General features: G+C 41.3%; 2 protein-coding genes across 8 annotated transcripts in view; one reads left to right on the top strand and one right to left on the bottom strand.

Annotated features, from left to right (window-relative positions):
- LOC148351777 (unconventional myosin-VI-like) overlaps positions 1-2,274 on the top strand; it is a 92,060-nt gene extending 89,786 nt beyond the window's left edge. For both annotated transcript variants that reach the window (XM_088353927.1, XM_088353928.1), the window contains one exon: positions 1,395-2,274. In XM_088353927.1, coding sequence (XP_088210053.1) covers positions 1,395-1,594 — 200 coding nt within the window. In that variant the 3' untranslated portion in view covers positions 1,595-2,274. The remainder of the gene's footprint in view (positions 1-1,394) is intronic.
- A 1,343-nt stretch (positions 2,275-3,617) lies between these two features.
- LOC148351776 (interphotoreceptor matrix proteoglycan 1-like) overlaps positions 3,618-25,751 on the bottom strand; it is a 65,487-nt gene continuing 43,353 nt past the window's right edge. For 5 of the 6 annotated variants that reach the window (XM_088354018.1, XM_088354021.1, XM_088354020.1 and 2 more), the window contains 5 exons: positions 21,545-21,755; positions 16,233-16,418; positions 14,550-14,718; positions 6,976-7,059; positions 3,618-4,157 (listed from right to left, as the gene is read on the bottom strand). In XM_088354018.1, the coding sequence (XP_088210144.1) occupies positions 4,074-4,157; positions 6,976-7,059; positions 14,550-14,718; positions 16,233-16,418; positions 21,545-21,755 (734 nt within the window). In that variant the 3' untranslated portion in view covers positions 3,618-4,073. The remainder of the gene's footprint in view (positions 4,158-6,975; positions 7,060-14,549; positions 14,719-16,232; positions 16,419-21,544; positions 21,756-25,751) is intronic. The other variant, XM_088354023.1, reaches the window with a different exon arrangement.

The raw sequence follows: 25,751 nt of genomic DNA, 5'->3' as shown, positions 1-25,751 counted from the left end.
CTTCACTGTAGGGATGGTATTGGCCTGGTAATGAGCGGTGCCTGGTTTCCTCCAAACATAGCGCCTGGCATTCACACCAAAGAGTTCAATCTGTGTCACATCAGACCAGAGAATTTTGTTTCTCATGGTCTGAGAGTCATTCAGGTGCTTTATGGCAAATTCCAGACGGGCTTCCATGTTCCTTTTACCAAGGAGTGGCTTTCGTCTGGCCACTCTACCATACAGGCCTGATTGGTGGATTGCTGCAGAGATGGTTGTCCTTCTGGAAGGCTCTCCTCTCTCCACAGAGGAACGCTGGAGCTCTGACAGAGTGACCATCGGGCTCTTTGTCACCTCCCTGACTAAGGCCCTTCTTCCCCGATCGCTCAGTTTTTGGTGGCTCAGCTCTAGGAAGAGTCCTGGTGGTTCCAAATGTCTTCCATTTACGAATAATGGAGGCCACTGTGCTCATTGGGACCTTCAAAGCAGCAGAAATTTTTCTGTATACCTCCCCAGATTTGTGCCTCAGGACAATCCTGTCTCGCAGGTCTACAGACAGTTCTTTTGACTTCATGCTTGGTGTTTGTGCTCTGACATGCACACTCAACTGTGAGACCTTATATAGACAGGTGTGTGCCTTTCCAAATCATGTCCAATCAACTGAATTTACTGCAGGTGGACTCCAATTAAGCTGTAGAAAGATCTCAAGGATGATCAGTGGAAAAACGATGCACCTGAGCTCAATTTTGAGCTTCATGGCAAAGTCTGTGAATACTTATGTAAATATGATTTCTTAAAAAAAAATTTTTTAATACATTCAAAAAAAGTAAAAAAAGAAAACGTTTTAACATTGTCATAATGGAGTATTTTGTGTAGAATTTTGAGATAAGAGATTAATACAATTTGGAATGAGGCTGTAACATAACAAAATGTGGAAAAGGTGAAGCGCTGTGAATACTTTCCGGATGCACCGTATATATATAATGAATATGTATATAAAGAATATAGACCCACTGTTTGGAGTATATAAAACTAATACATGTTGGTGAACCTGGAAAACACAAATATTACTAAAAATGCTGTATCAAGGGATTGAAAACATATACACCTCATTCTTTAGAGTAAAGTGAAAATGTCATAAGGCGTTTGTATCCTCGGGTCTACTGTATTTTCATGTAAAAATAAAATGTGTTCAAATGGTGCTTATTGTAAAACACTGTTTACATTCTTACTTCTCAGTTAATTTTCAATCAAGAATTATTCTTTTTATGCATCTACGCATCTGAAAATGTATTTTCTATTATTTAAAACTATGTGAAGTGGTCAATTTCATAGCATCAATTCCAAGACTCACAAGGGTCTACTGCATATATTTGCATTAATGCGGAACTTCAATTTTGCGTCACTGGCCCCAGGAAAAGACGACATGGAAATGTGCGAGTTGAGCCTGGAGGAGACGGGACTGACCAGGAAGCGAGGCGCCGAAATCTTGCCCAGGCAGTTTGAGGAGATCTGGGAGCGCTGCGACGGGATCCATTACCTAAAGAACGCCATCCAGAAGAAGCAGGCGAGGCCCACATACGCTACCGCAATGCTGCAGAACCTCCTCAAGTGACCATCGCATGCATTTGGCGCAACCCTCCAAAAGGCCTTCAAATCCACTCGCGGGAAAGCCTTAATGAGTGCTACATTCGTTGCTCTCCCCTCACGACCCACCCGCTGATCCAAAACAGAAAACCGCGTCAGGCGTTTTAATTTTTTTCGTCTTGACTCTCATTGGCGATGCTCTCCGTGTTTGCAGTGTTGTTTGTTTTCTTGTCGGAAGCGTTCGTCTGTCATGGCCACGTCCTGTTTCGATTTGCTCCGCGACACTGTAGAGAATCACATATTTTAGCCCGACGTTCTCCATTTTGTTCCCTTTGTCTCCAGCTCAATAAAGCCCAAGCGGCGCAAGGAAACCCTAACCGGACTTGATGTCCTAACAGGCGTTGCGGCAGAGCAAATTAATGTTCAGATCATTTTAAACGAAGAGCAAATGTGCCCACGTTGATCTGAATTTCGCACACCATTCGCAGCAGGTCGGCGGCAGGTTTTTTTCTTTTCCTTTCTTCGTCTTGGAAGAGACAAATGCAGATAATTATCACATCCAAGCAATAGTTTGTCTCAATTAGCGTATTTTCAAATGTGTGCCGCATGGTTGTTTATCAAAGGGTGATTGTTGCTTTCTTATAGTTATTCGACGGAAGGCATCTGTTATTGCGGAAATAAAGCCCTGATGGCAATAAAATGTTTTAATTTGCTGTGATGTGTTTGTAACAATGGATGACAAATTGGAGGCATGGGACAATTTACACAAACATCTTTTTTAAATACAACAAATAAACAATTATATGAGGCAAGGCATTTTCTTGTTTGAGGACATAGATAAGAGGAAAAGATAAGAAGAATGTATGGACAGATAGATTGATGGACAGACAGACAGATGGGTGGATGGATGGATGGTTGGACGGGAGGATGGACAAATAGTTGGAGATGGGTGACTGGATGATGAATTGGAGGATTAATGGATGGATTGAAATAAATAAACAGATGAATGAATGTGCAGACATATAGATAGGTGTATAGATGGATGGATGGATAGATGTACTGGAGATAACAGATAAATGTGAATTGATCGATGGGAGGATGGATGGATAGAGGGATGGTAGGATGGATGGATGCATAGATAGACATGTGGATGGACAGGAGAACGGACAAATAGATTGAGATAGGAGACTGGATGGATGGGAGGATTAATGGATGGATTGATAGAAATAGATAAAAAGATGAAGGAATGGGCAGAAAGAGAGATAGGTGTATAGATGGATGGGAGGATGGATGGATGGATAGACATACTGTTGATAACACATAGACATGTGAATTGATCAATGATGGATGAATGGATAACTAGGTGGATGGATGGATAAATAGATAAACGTGGATGGACGGGAGGATCAACAACTAGATGGAGATAGGTGACTGGATGGATGGATTGGAGGATTGATGGGTGGATCGAAAGAAATAGATTAACAGATGAATAAATAGGCATGCGTATAAATAGATGTATAGATGGATGGATGGATAGACATACTGTAGATAACAGATGTGAATTGATCAATGGATGGGAGGATGGATACATAGATAATCATACGGATAGATAAATAGATGGAGCTTGGTGACTAGATGGATGGATTGATATAAATATATGGATGGACAGATAGATAAACTGATGAATGAATGGGAAGACAAACAGATAGATAGGTGTATAGATGAATGGGAGGATAGATGGATAGACATGTAAATTGATCGATGGATGGGAGGATGGATTTGATAGTCAGATAAATAGACATGAGGATGGATGGATGAAAGAATGGATGGATAGAGATAGACAGACATAGACTGGATAAATATTTTGAATTGGGAAAATATTTGCAATGGCCTGTCATTTAGGTATGGCACTGATTTTTAGGAAAAAATAGCCAAAAAAATACAATAAAATAATATACAAAGAATTGTAAAGTGTCTAAGTGGATTCAAAAAAAAACTCCATCATGGCATGGTACAAATGATTGCAATTATGACTGAAGAAAAAGACTTCATGCGATAACATTTTGCTGTTTATTTTAATTGGAAAATGTGTACAAAAAACAATCTTCACAGATCAGACTTGGAAAAACTCAGCTGTTAGAACACCGAAGCCTTTTCTCTTTCACTTAACACTTTCTAATACAATATTCTCTCTTTTTGGGCGGGGGGCACATAAAAAGAACGTTCAGACTAGGGTGAGATACCACTGAGAAAGCGTCACTTTGTTACCAATAAATACCTCATTGTGAGGAAAAAAAACAGCCGTACCAGCAATTTTCCTAACGCTTATTGTACGCAATAAATATTCAATCCCGTGTTAAAAACAACGATGCAAAATGCATAGCGTTCGAGAAACATCGCTCTCTATGAACAATTCATCGCCTATACCTCTACAAGGGGGGCGTGGCGGCAAAGATACAGTTAGCATAGAGCATGGGTTTGTCGCCGTGGCAACTTTCGGGACGCCATCACACCACGGTGGCCTCGCCGCCTTCGCCGTCTGACGTCCACACGAGAAAACACGTTCTGTATTCGTCCGGGAGCCGCCACGTCTGGAAAAAAAGCGAGGAGATAAAAAATAAGAACGAAAAGTGATCCTAGGTTTATCAGAACGGAGCACAATTTGCACCGGCCGGTCTACCCTGGATGGAGTTTCGGCATTTGCCGAGGGATTTAAATGACATTTTTATTCCACAAAAAAGCATGAGAGCGATTTTTTTGAAAGATATCAGTCAGCAGAAAGACACAAAGGAAATTGTGAGCTATTAGATATGCCGGGAAGCGCTCTGATGTGACTGAAAAGCCAGGAAAATGGGTGCAAAACGAGAAATGTCGTCTCCTTTGACAAAAAATATCTTCTTTTCAATACATTTCAGGATTTGTGGCCTTTTGTATTTTGCAAAAATGCTCTGAGAGGCTCAAAGCAAGACAAGAATAAATGTTTAATAAGTCGTGATTATGAGATGATAACTCCATTCGGCGACCAAAATGGCAACAGCATAACAGCTTGAATTTAGTACACGTATTATCAACATGTTGGGTTTGCATTATTGCATAAGAAGTTTCCTTAATATCTAATCTCATCTCATTAGCTGCACCGCTTATCCTCAGTAGGGTCGCGGGGGTGCTGGAGCCCATCCCAGCAATCATCGGGTAGTGGGCAGGGGACCCCCTGAACTGGTTGCCAGCCAATCGCAGGGCACACAGGGACAGACAGCTCGCTCGCTCATTCACACCTAGGGACAATTTGGACCGGCCAATCCACCTGAAATGCATGTCTTTGGAATGTGGGAGGAAACCCATGCAAGCACGGGAAGAACATACAAACTCCGCACAGGAATTCCGGTAGCTGGATTTGAACCCACACAGGATGTTCCCAAGACCTTAGAACTGTGCTGCACACGCGCTAACCACTGCGCCGCCGTGCTGCCCAGTTTCCTTAATATTGTACCTGTTAATGGATGTTTTGGTACTCATCAGTAGTTAGGTGGATAGGCGACCAAAATGGCAACGGCATCACAGCTTGAATATAGTGGCACCACAGCTTAAATATATAGTGCATGTATTTTTAACATTTTGGGTACGTAATATTGTGTAGGAAGATGTTTTATTAACATTTTGAGTATTAATAGATGCTTTGGTACTCGTTAGTGGTTAGGTAGATAGGCGACCAATATGGCAACAGCATCACAGCTTAAATATAGTGCCACCACAGCTTAAATATATAGTGAATGTATTAACATTTGGGGTATTTATTGTTGTGTAGTGAAGTTATATACTATTTTATATACTTTTTTTATTTACGTAAAGTCAAATATACTTGTTCTAAAATCTGACTTCAGTGTTTAAGGGCAAACTCTGAAAGAAGGGTGTCGTAAACCGCGTTTTGCGTTGGAATGTGCCTTTCCTTCTATTCTGTGCAGATAACAATGACTTATCACCTCGCCTGGGGCGTTGTAGTATGTGCCTGGCACCATCCTGTCTGGAGGGCAATGACCTATCACCCCTACTCTCATTCTTTAAATAATTGTTGGGAAATTTGCATCAACAACGGCGCCGGACCAATGGGCAGAGGCTTGGTTATGGGGCGTGAACGTTTTATCGGCATGGGTTATAACATGGGACAAAGCTGGAAGCCCCTCGTCTTACTCTACACACGTTTGTAATTTTGGCGCGGCAGAAAGACTCGATTTGTTCAACTCTTTGATTAGCCTAAATAAATTGATATGATATTGGACTATACTCGTCGTTCGGCTGATTAAATTTCTCCGTCAAAATAGTTTCTAAAAAAAAAAACTGTATTTTGCAAAGTTTAGGTTGTTGGTTGTTGTTTTTTTAAGTTTCCCAAAATATACACACGTGCTCAATACATTTAGCTAATTTGTGTTTAGTTTAGTTTTCATAATTAGAAAACACTGTCAAAAATACACAATATTTATGTCATGATTACTCAATACGCTCACCTGTGCCCGCTCGTTTGGCGCCAGATGCTGCTGGTTACCTGATTGGTTCCCTGTCCTATTTAATCTCAGTCCTTTCACTCGCCTGTTGTCAGTCCATCAGCAAACCTCTGTTTTCACAAGGCAAGCATTTTTGACTCTGACTCCCTTCGGTCCGTTTTGTCACCCGTTTTCCACTCGTCTGTTCCTGATTTCCCCGTTTGTTTGTGGCTACAACCCGTTTTTTGGCCCCGACCACGATTTGATCTCCCGACCCAGCTAACGACCCGTTTTTGATCCCGACCACGTTTCGGCTCTCCTGTCCTGGCTATCGACCTGTTTTTCCGTCTTTGACACCATGATCTCCCTCTCCGGAAGATCCACTTCCGCATTTGGAACACGCTCCGATCCTGTGAGTGGCTTGCCTCCCGCATCCAGCGAGCACCGGATCGCTGCCGCTGCCATTCCTCTATATTTCAATAAACTTGTGAATAACGTTACGCATCTGGGTCCTCCTTCTGACCTAGCCGTGACAATTTAGCTAACTTTAAATTGTTTTTTAATGGTTTCTAAAAATAGAACATATTTGGCGCATAGTTTCCAAAAATACACTAATACCCATTTTGCTCATTTTAAGCTTCATATAAAATAAATACTATTACTTCTTACGGGGAAAACTGTTTCAGTAGTCAAACAGTGTTCGATCACCTAACCCAAACAGATCCTTTTTCCCCTTTTATTTCTCTATGCACTCATCATCGAGCTTCACCATATTACATGCAAAAGCTACTAAAATATTTACAGTCTGACGCTTGAAGTTCAAGCGCATATTTAACCTTCGTAAAGCTCAAGCACACATTTTCTCAGAAAACCGAATCTAGTCCCGTCCGCCCCGGGACTGGAGCGTCCCCGGGTCTCGTTTTGTTCTCACCTCGTTGTGCGGGATGCATTGATGGAAGTCGACCAGTTCCGAAACTAACTTGTCGGATCTTGTGGTGTAGAGTTGTCTGGGGATCTGCGAGAAAGACACAAAAGGACATGCAAAAGTGGACGCCCGCTGGTTTGTCAACGCGCTTCTTTCATTTCTCGTGTAGCGTCTAAAACTCTAAAAGAGTAAAAGGACAACTAGATAGCCAAAAAGCCTACTAAAAACCTAAAAAAAAAATACATAGCTAGCTAGAAAGGAGGACAACATAATTATAATAACATTTTGTCATGTCCTGCACGGTTGTCATGGCGCCCAGCTGGCCCCGCCCCTTGACACCGGCTGAGACGCATTGGACTGATTGCTTGTGGAGTACTTAACCGCTCCTTTTGGGACTACCCGTTGCCAGACCATTGCTTTACCTTGTGGTACTGCTCACCTTGCACAATGTCTGACCATTTCCTTTTTTCTGCACTATGTTGTCTATGTTTGCACCAATGCATATGCTGACTATTTGTTGCACTATGATGACTTTGCACCAAATGCAATATTGCACAACCCTTACGATACCAACGGTATCACGACAACACTGTATGTAACATCCCACATGCCGACATTTCTTGTGTAAATACCATGTAAATTATAACTATAGCCTTATCCCCCTTGTTTTATAACCTTATCTTCTCTGTTCCTTTATCTTCTTGGCTCATACCTCATTGTGAATGTGTAAAACTGGAGTGTCATGCCCAATTTCGTTGTCACAATATGTTAACCCATTTTGTAACAATGACAATAAAGGTATATTCTATTCTATTCTATGGAAGACCTGTTCATGCCTGTTGGATCTGAGTAATGCCTAGTTTGTAATTTTGATTGCCTTTAAACCTGTTTTGTTTTGTTTTTGGTCCGTTTGTGTGTTGGACAACTTTTCTTTCCTAATTAAAGTGACAGATCGTTCCGACTTCCTGCTTCCCGATCCGTTTCCTGACACATTATAATGTTAGTATGTTTTTTTTGTGTGATTAAGCTGCAAATAAAGCGTTAAAAATTTCTGATTTCTGGATTTTTCTTTTTAGTTTATCTCTGTCACAGCTGACATGCACCTATGAGGAAAATTTCAAACCCCTCCATGATTTCTAATTGGGAGAAATAGCAAAAGAGCATGGTGTTCAAAGACTTACTTTCTTCACAGTATACATATATAGATAGATAGATACACATTATATTAGGAATGTTTTCTACAAATGTTGATTTTTCTCTTCATCGTGTAATTTATTGAAAGACGGCAAAAAAAAAAACAGTTCCATTTATCTTTATCCGTCCAGATGCTCAGAATCCTTTTATCTACACAACCCTTTTTTTCATAACGAAGAAACCAATACATTTCCTCGAATGCCTTTACTGTAGGTAAACTAAAAAAGAATAATTGGCCATTTGCAATAAAGTTAGTGAGCCAGGAACGGGAAATCGGGCCAAACGGAATCACAGTACTAAAATGGATGCATATAGGAAAAAAGAGAGTCACCAAGGGGAAGGGTATTATTTATTCTCTAGTGATTTAAGTTTAGGTTTACCTTAACTCCGAATGAACTCAATGTCATCACGCTCGAGTTGCCGCAAGCTGGCATTGATCCCGACTAAACAACGCGTAATGCATAATTTATCGGGGCCACTATTTGATCAATTTTACAGCAACCAACATACACTTAACCACTTGTACTCCCTTTCTCATATTCGTCACACCTTTAAGCAATATTTGATGTATTATATTTCTGATTTCATTTCAGTTTTTATAGTAGATTTTCTTATTATGTCACATCGTTTTCATTCATATTTCAAGTAAAATGAGTAAAATAGCCATTGATATAACTGGTGCTATATTTCAGATTGGTCTTACCTTTTAATGTAAATTTTTTACCCAGACTAGAAAATATTGTAGCTTACCTCGGATATAAGCCCTAAAACTGCTTTAATATAACCACATACTAAAATAAATATGAATGATTTGTGTATCTTAACATTGATATCTATTGTAAGGGAAATTAGGGCCTAAGTGTGCCTTTTATACTATATTCTATACTTTTATACATTTATATTTACTCAATATTTGTGCAGTTGCTTGTCCGAGCTGTTTTCGGGAGCAACGCCTCCAAGGTCAAAAGCATAAGCTTCTCAAGCCAAAGGAACTTTGTCTTTACAATTTTGAGGCAACTGGTGGGCTCCCTATCTGTTATCAAACAGGTGCACAAACCTCCTGTAGGCTAACCCATACAACCCAAGGACAAGAGCATGAGCCTCCCAAGCCAAAGGAACTTTGGAGATCAATGGTAATTTTCTCGGTTCTCAAACAATAAACTACTGTTATGTATCATTTATTATTCTCGCACGCTATCTAATGACCAACATTATACACTGCATTTAAATATGTGATTACTGTTTAATCCAATCAGAATGCGCTTACTTACACGTGTTTTATTCTATCCTCCAATCAGAAATCTATCGTTTTCAGTCATCCGTTTACAGTGACATCTAGTGTTCGAATATCACACAGTGTTCCTTTAAATTCTTGTTTGTTTACTTAACAAATTAGTACTTCAAATTAGCATGATTTTATGCCGTTCCCTGCAAGACACGACAAGATTTTGTACAATATTTTTTATTAAAAAGTTAAAATAAATCATAACTTTAAAAATTCAACTAAAATTTTAGTGAATAGAAAGTTTAAGTGCATACATTTTTGTTTGCCAGTCGTTTGAACGAGACACTGCAATATTTGATCACTCAATGTCGCTGTATAGTGTAGTGCCATCAAAATCGATTGCTACAAAGCACAAGGAAAAAACACAAACTATGGAAACTCAAAGTGACCAAACCACACCATTTTTCTTCTCTTTTTTTCACCCAGTCGTTTAGTTTTCCGTTTGTTAGTTTTTTGTATGAAAATAATTGTATTTAGCACTAAGGGGCAGTAAGTATTACATAATGTACATACACAAGCCGCACCTTTAAAAGATTGATCAATATTTCAATGTTATTGCACTTCCACTACAGTAGGTAGCAGTAGGATTTTTTTTGTTTTGTTATATTTTATCACTCTCCTGTTATTACTATGTTGTTATTATGTTATTACCACGTTAATTATTGAAAGTACAGTTGAATAGACTCCGACAACCATTGAAAAATGTTCACTAGAAAATCATAACGAGCCAGAATTGATGAGCTTTTGCCAGAACAGGTCCACGGGCGCCTCAGCTGTCCTCAGGGGGCACCCTAGTGCCCGCGGGCAACACGTTAGAGACCCCTGATGTAGATAATATCTGCAAGCACTAACGTCTGAGAGTGTTAGAGGAGTGAGTTTGCGATTGAGCAGTAAGTAGCGTGAAAGTTAGTTGAAGTGAATGTAAATAATATTTACAATTTAGATAAAACAGCTCTTGCAAAAGTATTGGCCACCCAAGAACATTTTGACATATTTTCACATTTCAGGCTTCAAACAAATTGCAAAACTCGAAATGTTTTCTTCGAATCAAAAATATGTGAAACACAATCTCAAAGAGAAAAAAAATGTACTCAATAATTTATTTTGTGCTATTCAAAAGTAGGCTGCCTTTGAGTTAAGACTCCAACAGATTGTCTGCCGGAATCTCTCTGTATTTGGCTCCATCTATTTTCCCATCAGCTGTAATGATGTTCCCAGTCACTGCTGAAAAAAGCAACCTTGGAGCATGATGCTGCCACCACCATGTTTAACAGTAGGGATGGTGTTTTCAGGGGAATGTGCAGTGTACTCTTAGGCCAAACGTAGCGCTTTGTATTCACCCTAAAAAGTTAAATGTTGGTCTAATATGACCAGAGCATCTTGTTCCGCATGTTATTTGTGTCTCTCTTGTGGCTCCTTGCAAACGCCAAACTGGATTTTTTTTATGGTGTTCTTTCAGAAGGGGCTTTCTTCTAGGCACTCTTCTATAAAGGCCAGATTTATACAGAGTATGACTCAAAGTTGTCTTGTACACAGATTATCCTACTTCAGCTGTGTATGCCTGTGGGCTAATCCAATGTGATGATAGCCCCCTTCGTTTATTCTCTGATTAGCTAGCTCCTTCTTTGGGTCCAAAGTTTAGAGGGACGACCAGGCCACAGTAGGTTTGCAGCGGTTTTATGGTCTCTCCAGTTCGACACCATAGCCAGGGTTGGGTAGGGTTACTTTAACTTGATTACTTTCAAATACTTTTGGATTACTCCAATACCAAATATGCTAATAAAAGACAAAAGAAACTAAATATGAATAAAATGACTACATTTTGTGCAGGCTTGGGGAGTAACGGAATACATGGAACGGCAAAAATGATGTTGGCAAGCTGTTTGCATTTATTTTTATTTTGTTTCTGTCGCATTTTCTGTTAGTTTTGCCGTAGATCAAAGAGATCAAAGCCAGAAGAGAAAGCTTACCACGTGTTGTGAGTCATAAATTTATTCATATTTAGTTTCTTTTGTCTTGTATTAGCATGTTTGGTATTGGAGTAATCCAAAAGTAATTGAAAGTAATCAAGTTAAAGTCACCCTACCCAACCCTGACCATAGCTCGCACAGTGCACCGAGAGATGTGTAAATGTTGCAAAATTAGTCATATAGGTCAACATCGGATCATTCAGAAGTCATCAGGTAACTTCTGGAGTTACTTGGTTAAGCTGAGAGAACAGAGGGACAATATTTTCCAGTTTTTTTGTTGTAAATGTACCGTAAATTCCGGACTATAAGCCGTTACTTTTTTCCCCAAACTTTCAACCCTGCGGCTTATTCAGTGATGCGGCCAATTTGTGTAATCTTTCTAACGGCCGCCAGTGGCGCTTGAGTACAAAAGGTAAGATTTAGACTGCAACTTTTTAGCTTGTGCACAAATTAAATTAGCGTAGACATATCCTCATCATGCAAATTGAAAGACACATGACGCAACTTTCAAGCTAGACGCAATCGAGCAGTCCGATGCAGAAGGAAACAAAACTACCGCACGTAAACTTTATTTAGCGAGCGTGATGTTAGTGTGTTTTTGAATAAGGGAGAGCGTGGGACGACGTCTATATGACAAAGTCTCTTTCCCATACTGAAGGAAGACGCTTTTAATGACGTTTTACTATAAGTACGGTATGTTTTTTTAACTGAGCTGTTTACTGTATTGCGAGCGTGTTGCTAGTAGCGTTTTGCTACCCTTCACAGGCACGGTTTGGGATGAAACTTATAATATTATTATTAAAGCTTTGAAAACTCTCTCGGTGTACCGTCTTTCTTTGTAAATATGTGTAACCATGTATAATATGTATTTGCAACTGTATATTTTTGTAATGTATTTATTTTAGAAACTTATTCTGATATGTTTTGAACGAGCAAATGCGAAAGAAGGGGCGGGGCAAACGCGGGCTGACGGGAAGTGGAGTAAAGGTGAGACGTGTTTGTGGACGCGGCCGACAATAGTGGATATATATTTTTCCCACCCTTAGGGGCCGGTCACACAGACATTTGCGGCTGAATCACGGCCAGAAAATTCTGCCTGTGAGGCGGACGCTATTGGACGCTTTGAGATCGCAATGCAGACAAGATACAGCAGTGCTTAACACGCGGTCGGAAATTCGCGCGCGGGTGGCAGCGCGAAAAAGTTTTGCGCTGATCAATTCTTCAGAGCGCGGGTACACAGCCTTTCACGAGCGTACCAAGGTTGAACCACGGCCAAAAATTTCTGGCCGTGAAGCGGATGCTGTTGGGCGCTGTTGGACGTTTTGAGACCGCCATATAGACGAGATACAGCAGTGCTTTACTCGCGGTCAGAAATTCACACGTGGTTGGCCGCGCGCAAAACTTTTGAGCTGCTCAAAAGTTTGAGCACGTGTTAAACCGCGTGCCGCACACGTGGTCAACACGAGGTAATGACGCGGAAATGACGCGGAACGACGTGCTCTGGCCGCGGCCAGGGCGTGGTTACACATGGGTAGGACGGGAAATTTCAGCGGGTAATCGTGGGTGGAGCATGGTAATTGCATGTTCTGCGCCTGTATCGCGGTTTTATTACGTGAAATTAGCGTGTTACGCGTGTGACAGTCAAACGCCTTTCTCCGCGTATATACAGCGCGATTTGCCGAGCACACGTCAGTTGTGCTCGAGACGTCAAGGGGCTGAACATGGATCCCCGTCAGCGCAGTGACCTCGTCTTAATACATTTTTATTTCTTGACATTTCTTTTCAAGATAATAAAAAAAAAATGATGCCATAGCTTGAAATCTTGATCTTCACGGGACTGTGTCTTGAGCGGTTATGATTTCTACAGCCCGGTGTTATCCGAGAAATGCATCCCTGCCGAGATTTGCATCCCCTCGCTACTACAACCACTTTTACCTCGTTTTATCTCACTTTTAGGGAATGTAATGGCGAACATATAACCAAAACCACTTCGTCTTGCATTTGTTGGGAATGTAATACAACTTAAACCATTCCGTCTTTGTTGTGAACGTAATCGAACGGTAAATCCTCCCCCCCTCGCGTGAACGCGCATTCTGCTGCGCTTCCAACGAAAGCGATCGTATTCTATATAAAACGCTTATTAAAACAATAAAGCGAGCTAATTATAACAATTGGGAGATCCTAGTCTATATAACGCGTTTATTTAAACAATAAAGTGCGATCGTATTCTACAAAATGCGTTTGTTAACGCGGATGAAAAAGTCACCAGTGTCAATGCACGCTTACAACAAAAGCGATCGCAGCAGAATGCGCATTCACGCGGGTGGGTGGGTTGGTTGGTCGGGGGTGTTGCGTAGGAGTCGGATTTGGGCACAACATCGGCTCGGGAGCTTTTATACCCGTGGTCCACACGAGAAAATGACGCAGAAATGACGCGATGAGGAAGCGGAACAGTCGCCGGCGTCTGTTTTGCGGGCATACCACCGATGAACAGCGGGTTGGCCAATTTTGCGCATTTTACATCGCGGGCAACCACGGGCAAAAAAAAAACGCAAAATTTTAGCCGTGATTCAGCCGCAAACGGCTGTGTGACCGGCCCCTTACCTTTGGAAATATACACTTTTTTTCCTTGGATTACTTTCAACGGGCACCCGGACTCTTAAATCTTAAGTACCGGTAACATTTTCCGTTCATTTTGCCGGCTGTGTTTTCTGGACTGTATCGGGTATGGGTTAATTTTGTGTTTATATTGCGTTTTTTCCATGTGGGCGCATGCGGCTAATATACAGGTGCGGCTTGTGTATGTACAAAATCGGGTTTCCTCCCGAAATGCGGTGGGTGCGGCTTATAATCAGGTGCGCTCTATAGTCCGGAATTTACGGTATTATAAAATGTTCTTCCTTAAAATTTGGTTCCACTTCTCGATTGTGTCTCACACGTTGTTGATTTTTCTGAAATGATTTTCAGTTTTCTGAGATTTAAGTTTAAAGCCTGAAATGAGGCAAAAAGTGATTGGGGGAACAATATTAGCTACTGACGACTGAGAGGGTGTTAGAGCAGCGAGTCGGCGATGTTGGCGGTCCGTATCGCTCAGGTTAGTCAAGGTGCCGGCACGGATCGATACCGTGTACCTCGATACTGAGATGTATATTTTCGACGGGTGCGTAGAGCTCCTGCTGGGACGACCCCGAAGTGGACGGACACGGCAGCGTGGACACTTGACTTAACATGCCCTCGTCGTGCTCGTACACCGGGTTTACCCTCATTGTGTTTTCAAAGGCATAAGGGGCAAAGCTGGGCCTAGCGGGGGGGGGGGGGGGTGGGGGGAGGAGCTATGTAAAAAAAAACACATCTAGGGCTGCAACTAACAATTATTTTGATAATTGTTTATACGGCCGATGATCTTTTCGATTAATCAATGAATCAGATTTTTTTTTTTAAATAAAAAGTGATAGGTTGGTTTGCGAACGAAAGGGCTAATGAACCTGCTCCCCAGCAATAAGGAGCCGGCTCCCCTATCTTTATCTCTTTATATCTTTCACTACTTCTCTCCTTCTCTCCCTTTCTTTCTCTTTTTATCTTTCTTTCTATCTTTCTCTTTCTATCTGTTTTTCTCTGTTTCTCTCTCTTTATCTCTTTCTCTATCTTTCTTTATATCTTTCACTCTATGTATCTTTTTCTCCCTCTCTCTTTCTCAAATTTTTTACATTTCTTTTCCTCTCTTCTTCCATCTGTCTATCTCTATAATTTTATTTTTTGGTCTATTTCTCTTTGTTTTTTTTCTCTTTCTTTTTCACTTTTACTCTCTCCCTTTCTGTCTCCCTTTCTCTATCGCTCCTTCTTTCTCTCTTTCTCTTCCTCTCTCTCATTCTTTATCTTTCTATAATTATATCTCATTTTTTTCTCTCGATCTCTCTTTCTCTTTCTTTCCCTTTCCTCATCTCTCTCTCTCTCTTTCTCTCTCCCTCCCCTTTTGTTTCCCCCATTCCTCTCTCTCCTTTTCCCTCCCTCTACCTCCCCTTTTTTCCCTCTTTCTCACTCTTTCTGTCTCCCTTTCTCTATCTTTCCATTTCTCCTTCTTTCTCTCTTTCTCTTCCTCTCTCTGTCATTCTTTCTTTATCTTTCTATAATTCTATCTCATTTTTTTCTCTCAGTCTCTCTTCCTCTTTCTTTCCCTTTCCTCATCTCTCTCTCGCTCTCTCTCTCTTTCTCTCTCCCTCCCCTTTTGTTTCCCCCATTCCTCTCTCTCTCTTTCTCTCCCTCTACCTCCCCTTTTTTACCCTCTTTCTCACTCTCTCTTGACGAAGCGTGTTCTTTGCTCAGAATAAACAATTCGAAAGTTTAAATTACTGTAGGTTAAAGTTCACTGTACTTTAAAATAATAAAGGTTATTATAATAAAGTAGCATAGTCCGTTTTTTAATGAATGATTAATATTTTGGTGCATAATGTTTCATTATTGGCAACATAGTTTAGAAAAGACAATGATCTGAAGAGCCGTTTGGGAGCCAGAATCCCATCAGTAGCTACAACAAATTTGTCGCAGAATGAAGCGAGCGTTGTGCAACAAAATGTGATTTTGACTCGCCCTCTGCTGGATCAACGTGGTACTACAGGCACGTCTCTTCAACGGCTACACTTTACATCATAACCGAACAATGCACTCTTATTTGCATTGAATGACGTGCTGAGCGGCTCATAAATTGCGCGACAATCAATCGATGATGAAATCCGTTGCTAACGCTCTCGGGTTGTTTTAATTGGTTGTTGCAGCCCTAGTCACGTACCACCCATCAAAACATGTCGGAGACTTACACCAAAGTCAGTGCCTTTCTGGTGGCGGCGCATTTTTTGTTGATAAACGCCAGGATGGCGACGATGGCGCAAACCAGGCAGAGGCTCCCCACCAGGCAGGTTATAATTAGCGAGGGGTCGAGGGGAATGGACACCAGGGAGCTGCAACGTTCCCCGTGGTAGTGCCAGTATTTGCCCACAGGACATCTGGAACATAAAAAGGATCTAGGTTAGCTCTAATAGGGCATATTGACAACAGACACTTCATTCAAATTTCAACAACACCCTACCATCTACACCACAGGTGTCAAAAAGGCGGCTTGCGGGCCAGATCAGGCCCGCTAAGGAATTGAATCCGGCCCACGAGACAACACTCAGAGAAGCGCAAGAGAAAAACAAGCTGTAGGTTGAAATAGGTCAACTTGATGTTGCCAAAGCCAGGTGCCTCTCACAAAGACACTGTACTTGTATTTATTTCTCTCTCTCTCTCTCTCTCTCTCTCTCCCTTTCTTTTCCACCCCTTTTCTCCCACTCTGTCTCTGTCTCTTACACTCTCTGTGTCTTTCTTTTTCTCTTCCTTTGTTGCTCTTTGTCTCTTTCTTTCTGTGTGTCTTTTAACCTCTTTTTCTAACTTCCTTTTTTCTTTTTTGTCATGTCCTGCACGGTTGTCATGGCGCCCAGCTGGCCCCGCCCCTTGACACCGGCTGAGACGATTTGAACTTTTTGGGACTGCCTGTTGCCAGACCATTGCTTTACCTTGTTGAAGACCTGTTCATGCCTGTTTTGATTGCCTTTAAACCTGTTTTGTTTTGTCTTTGGTCCGTTTGTGTGTTGGACAACTTTTATTTCCTAATTAAAGTGACAGATCGTCTACGCATATGAGTTCCGACTTCCTGCTTCCCGGTCCGTTTCGTGACACCTTTTCTCTTTCTCTCTTCGTACCCTTCGCGCTTTCTTTTCTCTTTTCTCCCCTTCTGTCTTTCTATTTCTCTTTGGATTTCTTTCTTCCTCTCCCTTTCTTTTCCCCCTCTGTCACGACTTTTTATCTTTTGTTTCTCACGCTCTCCCTCTCTCTCTTTTTCTTTCTTTGTCCCGCCCTCTCTCCTTTTCCCTTCCTCTTTCTCTTGTTTCTTTATCCCTCTTTTTCTTTCTCTTTAATCTACTAGTCCGGCCCCGACAGAATGCTTGTTCTATCGTGTGGCCCCCGAGTTAAAATGAGTTTGACACCCCTGATCTACACTAAGGGTTACATGAACAGAAATGCTAACATGCTCAATATTTTGTTCAGTTTATTTGCCGATGTACAGTGGTAACTCTATAGGAGACACGAATATTTCAGTATACAGTTTTTTTTCAAACAAAAATCTACATCGCTATAAAAAAGAAAATCTAGTTCACAAGCAGTCCCTGAGGCTAGAACTGGAGACTACTTGTGACTGCTTACTGCCAGGATTAGCTTGGCCAGTTTGAGCATGCAAAACCACAACAGGCCCAAAAAATAGTTTTGTAAAAATGTTCATTTATGTTACACAGTACTGTTATACTAAAAATTTCAGAACATATTTTTTAGCTAGTGATTTAGGATCTAGTCCAGGGGTGTCAAACTTATTTGAACTCGGGGGCCACACAATAGAACAAACATTCTGTCGGGGGCCGGACTAGTAGATTAAAGAGAAAGAAAAAGAGAGATAAAGAAATAAGAGAAAAAGAGAGGGAAAAGGAGAGAGAGTAGGACCAAAATAGAAAAAAAGGGAGAGAGGGAGAGAAACAAAAGAGATAAAGAGAAGTTGTGAGGGATGGGGCAAAGAAAGGGAGAGGAAGAAAGAAATCCAAAGAGAAATCGAAAAACAGAAGGAGAGAAAAGAGAAAAGAAAGCACGAAGGGTAGGAAGAGAGAAAGAGAAAAGGAAAAAAGGAAGTAAGAGCAAATGAAGTTAAAAAGACACAGAGAGAGAAAGAGACAAAGAGCAACAAAGGAAGAGAAAAATAAAGACACAGAGAGAGACAGAGAGTGGGAGAAAAGGGGGTGGGAGAGAGAGAGAGAGAGAGAGAAAAAAATACAAGTACAGTATCTTTGGGAGAGGAACCTGGCTTTGGCAACATCAAGTTGACATATGTCAACCTGCAGCTTGTTTTTCTCTTGCGCTTCTCTGAGTGTTGTCTCGCGGGCCCGATCTGGCCTGCGGGCCGCCTGTTTGACACCTGTGATCTTTGATCGTCTTTGCCGAGCTCCGAAGAGCGGTATGCTGCCGTACACCGAAAGGGTGAACAGATAATGAAGGTGCTGTATCCGAGTCAGACTAGGAAGTTTTTTCGGCTAGTTGTAATTATTGAAACCAGTTCTATAGGTTTCAAGTGGGGAAGAAAACCCCTACTCAAAAACAATTAAAGCGGAATGGGCACCACCAGGCTGTTCTTGCCCAAGATACACCACAGGAAGTGGTTCCAGGTTGACCCTGGCAGTTAAGGGATCTGTGAGTACAATGAGTGCTTAAGTATTGTGGACTGTCTCTCGATTTTATACCTGATTTCAAAATAAAGCGATCATAAATCTTACAAACACAACGCGGCACCTATCTATTCACTGACTATGTAGAATACTGTGACAATATTTGCAATGTATGATGACATGATGATACATCTAATACCTATGACAGATGATTCTGATTAGAGCCAAAATGGGAATAATGTATTTTTTTTACCTTATAAAAATTTTAATAAGGCGTACACAATTTCAAATGATCAAAAAACGTAGGAAATACAGGGAAAAGTATTACCGTAAATTCCGGACCATAAGCCGCTACTTTTTTCCCAAATGTTCAGCCCTGCGGCTTATTCGGTGAAGCGGCCAATTTATGTAATTTTTCTAACGGCCACCAGCGGCGCTAGAGTGTGAAAGGTAAGATCAAGACCAGTAGGAAATGAGCGGCAAGAACAACTGTAACCTCTAAGTTTAAGCATACATTGTCTGTGAAGCTAAGGCACGTTCCGACAATGAGGAAGACGCCCTTGATGGCGGTAGCTAGGAGGAGGAAGTTGAGGACGATCTTCTGTGAATTTGCTCGCCGACTTTGTGTAAACGCTCAGACCCTTGGAAAATTAGAGGGAACATTGATCCCATTTCTTTTACACTGAAAACAGGGTTTTATGGTTTCAAATTTGGCTTTTAAATCATCTACACCTAAAATTAATGTCTTAGAGGGGAAAGAAAAAGTGTCCCCTTTTTTAGGGGAAATTGCGTGTCTTCTTCGACAACAACTAGCATATTTATTTTCTATTCCGAAAGCCATGGTTGTCTTCTTTGTGGGAAGAAAATCCCATTCCTTGAACACTGAAAACTAGGGTGTTATTTGTCAAAAGTTTTCAATAGTTTACTCTGAAAAATGACATTTTTTCGAGGAAGAAAATTGCTATATTTAGTAAGTGAAGCCCACATTTGCTCAAATAGAAACTGAAAAACCCAGCCTTTCATTTAATGTTCATGTCATGGGGTGTTTTGTATCAAGGAAATGTAAGATTACTGACAGAACCATGAGAAATAGTGTTGTATGTATCATATCCTATTGAAATAGATTCCCTGGGTTGTCAATAGTATTAAAAAGCTTCAATTTATTTTGAAAATTTGTCAACATTCCAACAGTCTGCCCCTCAGATTGCAGCCAAATGTTGGATTTGATCCTAAATTCATATGACTTTGACACTCTTGATTTTGATGATAACCTTAAAAAAAGTCCCTATTTTGTATCAATTAGAAAAATGATATGCATACCGATTTTTGATAAAAATGTGGATTAATATCACGACTTTATTTGGGTAGTAAATATTAATGGAGTCTCAAACCTGCAGCTTCTTGGAAGACAGTTTGAGACCCCTGCCTTAAAATGATATTTTGAAAGTACAGACCCTGCCCTACTTACAGACTATCGTTCATAACTTGAATTTTTTCATAAGTTACTTCAGTAAATATTTTGTATGTTTAAGGTTTATATACAGTAAGTATGTTTAAGGCTTGTATAAGTAACCTGTATTGGTCTGGAGCCCATCCAAGCCATCTCCAGGCAGTGGGCAGGGGACACCCTGAACTGGTTGCCAGCCAATCGCAGGGCACACGGGGACAGACAACTCACTCGCTCATTCACACCTAGGGACAATTTGGACCGGCCAATTCACCTGAAATGCATGTTTTTGGAATGTGGGAGGAGACCGGAGTGCCCGGAGGAAACCCACGCAAGCACGGGGAGAACATACAAACTCCGCACAGGAAGTCTGGAGCTGGATTTAAACCCACGCAGGAGGTTCCCAAGACCTTAGAACTGTGCCGCACACGCGCTAACCACTGCCCCGCCGTGCTGCCCGATTTGTTGTCATATTAATCCTTAATTTGTTTTAGATTTATATTTGTGTAGTAAATGTATTTATTGATCTTCTGCTGAATTATCTTTGTATCTTTTTATCACTGACTTGTATGTTTTCTTACTAAGTCTTCTTTATTGTAATGCCTTTTTTTCCATAGGGGAAAAAAGAATTAGTGATCCCTCTATGACTTTTACTGTTTTGCTACTACGCAGATTCCCATTGCGCAGTGATCTGCATTCTGATTGGCTAAACTGTCCCACAAAAGGTAGTTATAGGTAATAAATAAACCCTCCTTGTTTTATAACCTTATCTTCTCTGTTCCTTATCTTCTTGGTTTCTTTACCTCACTCTGAATGTGTGAACCTGGAGTGTCATGCCCAATTTCGTTGTCACAATATGTTAACCCATTTTGTTACAATGACAATAAAGGTACATTCTATTCTATTCTATTCTAAATCAATAAATGTTTACACTATACAGTGCCCTTATTTGCTAAATGAATTCAAGGTTATGTTCTTTGATTTTAATTCATTGTAGAATATTCGATTGTGTAGTATTATAAAAAAAATATTATATTCATATTGGAACCTAACCCCGCAATAAAAGATGGATCCATGTATTTGAAAACAGAGTTGTATTTTTGTCAGCTCTGGTGGCCCCCAAGAAAATTGAGTTTGAGACCCCTGCTCTAGAGGCATAATTGCAGGTCTGAAATGTCATGTCTTTTTTTTCTAATTCCCCTTTTGTGTTCTATTTTCTTGTTTTGATTTAAATATGTTCTTCATGTAAGAAAAAATGGAATTGGGTTGGGAGTTAAAAGCTTCTGCTTCAGTCGGTTTATGTATTATATCGTTGTATTGTACAGCTGTTTTGGTGCAAATACTTCGTTAATTCCTTTCTACATTTGTACTTGATGTTGTTTTTTTAATACTGTGCCTAAATAAAAAGCCGCAAACAGCTCACAGCGACATTACTGACCTGCACGTAGCTCCATGGCTTGGGATGATTTCGCACAAACCCCCGTTGAGGCAGTAGTCGGGCTGAAGGTCGCAAACGCTGCGGCACGGGTGACCATCCACAGCGCTATAACCCGGTTCGCACTGACAGTGCGCCTCGTCGTCCCAAGTGTTCTCCACGCAGCGCGAGAATTCGTTACACGCCAAGAACTTGCAGGGATCTGTTTCGTCGGCTGCGGGAAGACACGGGAGAACACCATTAAAGTTTCCTGTAGGGGTAAGATGTCATTGAAAGAACACAACACTTACAAAACGCCCAATCCCGTTAACACCACACGTGAATCAAGCTCCGAAACAAACCATTGTAGTAAATAGCATACCCTTCATTTCTGCTTGGGGGTAGGCGATTGTGGCTTTTCATTTGTGTTTTTCGCCGTTGGTATCATTTTGTCTGGCTAGCGTCAACGCTCCTGAGGGCTTTGTTGTTTTGTTTGCACCTAGTTTTGACATGTCCCTTGGTTTATTCCTGGCCGGCTTTGCGTTAGTCACCGTAGACATTGTTGCTTTTGGTTGTTGATTCCCATTTAGCCTGGCTGCTCACGCGTGTTTATCGATCGGCTAGCTGAGGGGCCGGCAACCTATGTTTTGTGAGCCATATTGGCTCTTTTCATGAATGCATATGGAGGCAGCACGGTGGCGCAATGGCTAGCGCGTGTGTGGCACAGTTCTCAGGTCGTGGGAACCTCATGCGTGGGTTCAAATCCAGCTCCCGGCCTTACTGTGCGGAGTTTGTATGTTCTCCCCGTGCTTGCGTGGGTTTCCCCTGGGCACTCCGGTTTCCTCCCGCATTCCAAAGACATGCATTTTTCGGGTGAATTTGCCGGTCCAAATTGTCCCTAGGTGTGAGCGAGTGAGTTGTTTGTCCCCGTGTGCCCTGCAATTGGCTGGCAACCAGTTCAGGGTGTCCCCTGCCCACTGCCTGATGATTGCTGGGATGGGCTCCAGCACCCCCGTGACCCTACTGAGGATAAGCGGTTCAGCTAATGAGATGAGATGAGATGACATGAATGCATATGGCTCGGAGACTAAATTGATTTCATGCTAATTTTCTCCATGTATTTCTTAATTTGTCCTAACCCTAACCCTTTGCTATGGTACATCAGAAGGAGCCAAATCTACAATAAAACCATTTATACTACTGTGCAGTATATATAGGGCACATTTTTAACTTGAGTTTAAAGTCAAGGTGTGACACCCAAAAAAAACCCCAACTCATTTTGGCTGTACATAGATAAGGAATCCTCTACATGAAAGTTCAATGAGACACTTTATGATTAAAAGACAACAACTATTTTTAAATACCCAGAAACTCTAGCAAAGCACCTCGAAGGATGTAATTGGGTGAGTTATATGGATGGGTGGAGCTAAGCAAAGAACACAAGCACTGCTTTCTGTCTCTCGCCCTGCGCTGTCTGCGTTGAAGGTAAATTCCTCTGGATTCTCGTTTGCAGAATTCCGTGACATTTTTACAAAAAACTTTGCTCGCACTTTAACAAAAATGACGGCCAAAATGAGCATTAACACTTGTAAGTAAATACGGGAGGGAGACACATTTTAAGCGGTGTATTTACATGGTACACAGACTCTGACATTATTACTTCATAGATTTTATCAAATCATCAAATGTCACACAGTGAAATAAAATGAGCTGAAGAACAAGCTTTTGTCTGGAAAGCTGGATTAGCGGTTTTGTTGAATTTTATTTCAAAATATATGGAGTGGCTCTTTCTCCCTCCCCCCCAAAATATCAAAATATTTGTCTTCTATAGCTCTTTGAGTCAAATAAGTTCCAGACCCCTAGGCTAGCCTTATGTTAGCGTTGCTTTTGCCATGTTCCAATGTTTGTTTATTCTTGGCCGACTGCGTTTGTCGCCATAGCCTTTGCCGCTTTTTGTTGTTGGTTCCCGGTTAGCTTGAATGCTCACTGCGTGTTTTATGGTCGACCGGCCTCGCATTTTATATAGTATATATCTGTGGTTTACATAACAGATTTTTAATCTTTTAATCAGGATTTTTAGATTTTGAATAAATCACAAATATGATTGTGGATCTGAACAATACATGTGTATATGTTTTGGGGACAAATCTCCCCCATAATAGGTTTCGCGTAAAAATGACAATGAAAATAATATTTAGCTTACAATTTAATTTGCAGGAAGTTCTTCCGATTATAATGGACCTTTGGGAACCGCTACCTTAATTGTTTCCATAATAAATGTCCAAAATTGATGCGTAATCCCAGCACAAATACACGTTTTCTTAAGCCCAGTTTAGGTGCACCATGCACCTGTCCTCATAGACACGAACCGTAGGGTGCGTTGATGCTTCATACCACACAAACTAATGGCAGCTGCTGTTAATCGTGAGTGAATGAAAAATGCAATGGCAGAGCAAAGCCACTATAGACCAGTGCGGTCGTCATTTTTAAGCAAACTTGTTCAGTAGATAATAACATGGCAACAATCACCCAAAACTCAAGCAGAATTCAACCCTTGACAACACGACTTTAAAATTCAACCATTTCAAGGATTTCAAGCACCCATAAAAACCTCTGTTGGCGGCTCTCGGCGTAGTGTGTATTTTGCCAGTTAGCCACTTTTTGACCGCTCGCCCTTCGAAGCACCATTACTTCCAAAACTTCACTTCAAACACACATAACCTCATTGATAAATTAGCACGTAAATTATTTTGGCGACTGGTCCGCTAGAGTGCCGGAGTGCTCAGGATGAATAAAGACTAAACATGCTGTGTTCAAAACGCACTATCCCGGTAAATAATGGGAATATACCGATGAAATATATCTAGATGTTATGCACATTTTGCATGTTTAAGACTTTGGGATTACCATGTTTGACACGTGCGCCGCGAAAGGCCGCTCTGATGGATGGGCGGGCCAAGAGGCGACTTTTAATAAGATATATGGTCGGGAGCAGGCAACAAACAAGATGCATCACGTTTACGGTGTTGGGACGAGGCGGGCGGGCGGCTGGGGACTTTGACCTTGTGGCATGAATGAGCATACGACTTGAGTCTGGAACTCGCTGAACTTCATTAGGGGGAAACGAGCCGAGCTCCATAAATTTCCCATTTGTTATTCACGGCCGCGCCGTCGGATGTGCGGTCGATACAAAAATGGAATGTGAGTTACAACGTTTCGCCTTGGCGACACCAAGCGCCTTAATTATGAGTTTCAGGGTTGTCATTTTAGCGCACGTCTTCCTGATAGCTAGGTAGCTAGCTAGTTGGGTGGGTGGGTGTTTCTGTCGTGATTTAATTCAGTTTAAGCACAGATCAAAAGAATATATGGACTATGATGTACTGCTTGTTTTACGCATATTTCAAAACCTTTATAATAATGCATTGAAAAGGGATACAATGATATTGGTTTTATATTCAGGGTTTCCGTGGATCCCTGAATAGTCTTAAAAGGCATTGAATTCTCATCTCATCTCATCTCAATAGCTGCACCGCTTATCCTCAGTAGGGTCGCGGGGGTGCTGGAGCCCATCCCAGCAATCATCGGGCAGTGGGCAGGGGACACCCTGAACTGGTTGCCAGCCAATCGCAGGTCACACAGGGACAGACAACTCGCTCGCTCATTTACACCTAGGGACAATTTGGACCAGCCAATTTTCTTAACATGGGTGTTTTTAGAAAGTAGGAGGAAACCGGAGTGCCTGCAGGAAACCAATGCAAGCACGGGGAGAACATGGAAACTTCGCACAGGAAGGCTGGTACCTGGATTTGAACCCACAAAGGAGGTTCCCAAGATCTTAGAACTGTGCCGCACACGCGCTAACCACTGCGGCGCCGAGCTGCCCGGCTTTGAATTCATTCTTCTAAAAACAAGTCCTTTATTGGCATTAAAATGTCCTATATCCAATTGTTTTAAAATGTGAACACATGAACAAGATGTAATAACGTTTACCAATTGTCTTTTTTATAACATCATGTGACTGCAATAACGGAAATATCAAAACGGTGATGTGGATTCAGTCGGGCCTTTTAGAGCCGACACATGTCTTAGGTCTACCCACAATACAACTTAGGACAGAGACGTTTACTTTGCACCATGGGAAAGTGTCATTTTAATAAAAAGTGGTAGAAGAATGAACGTTTTTTTGTCATGGCTAAAAGTTGTGCCATTTAATGTGTATGAGAAACGGTGT

This window comes from Urocampus carinirostris, chromosome 15, assembly GCF_059441175.1.
Source record: "Urocampus carinirostris isolate Australia breed hairy pipefish chromosome 15, RoL_Ucar_1.0, whole genome shotgun sequence".
NCBI classification, from domain to species: Eukaryota; Metazoa; Chordata; class Actinopteri; order Syngnathiformes; family Syngnathidae; genus Urocampus; species Urocampus carinirostris.
This window is presented reverse-complemented; position numbering and strand designations above follow the sequence as displayed.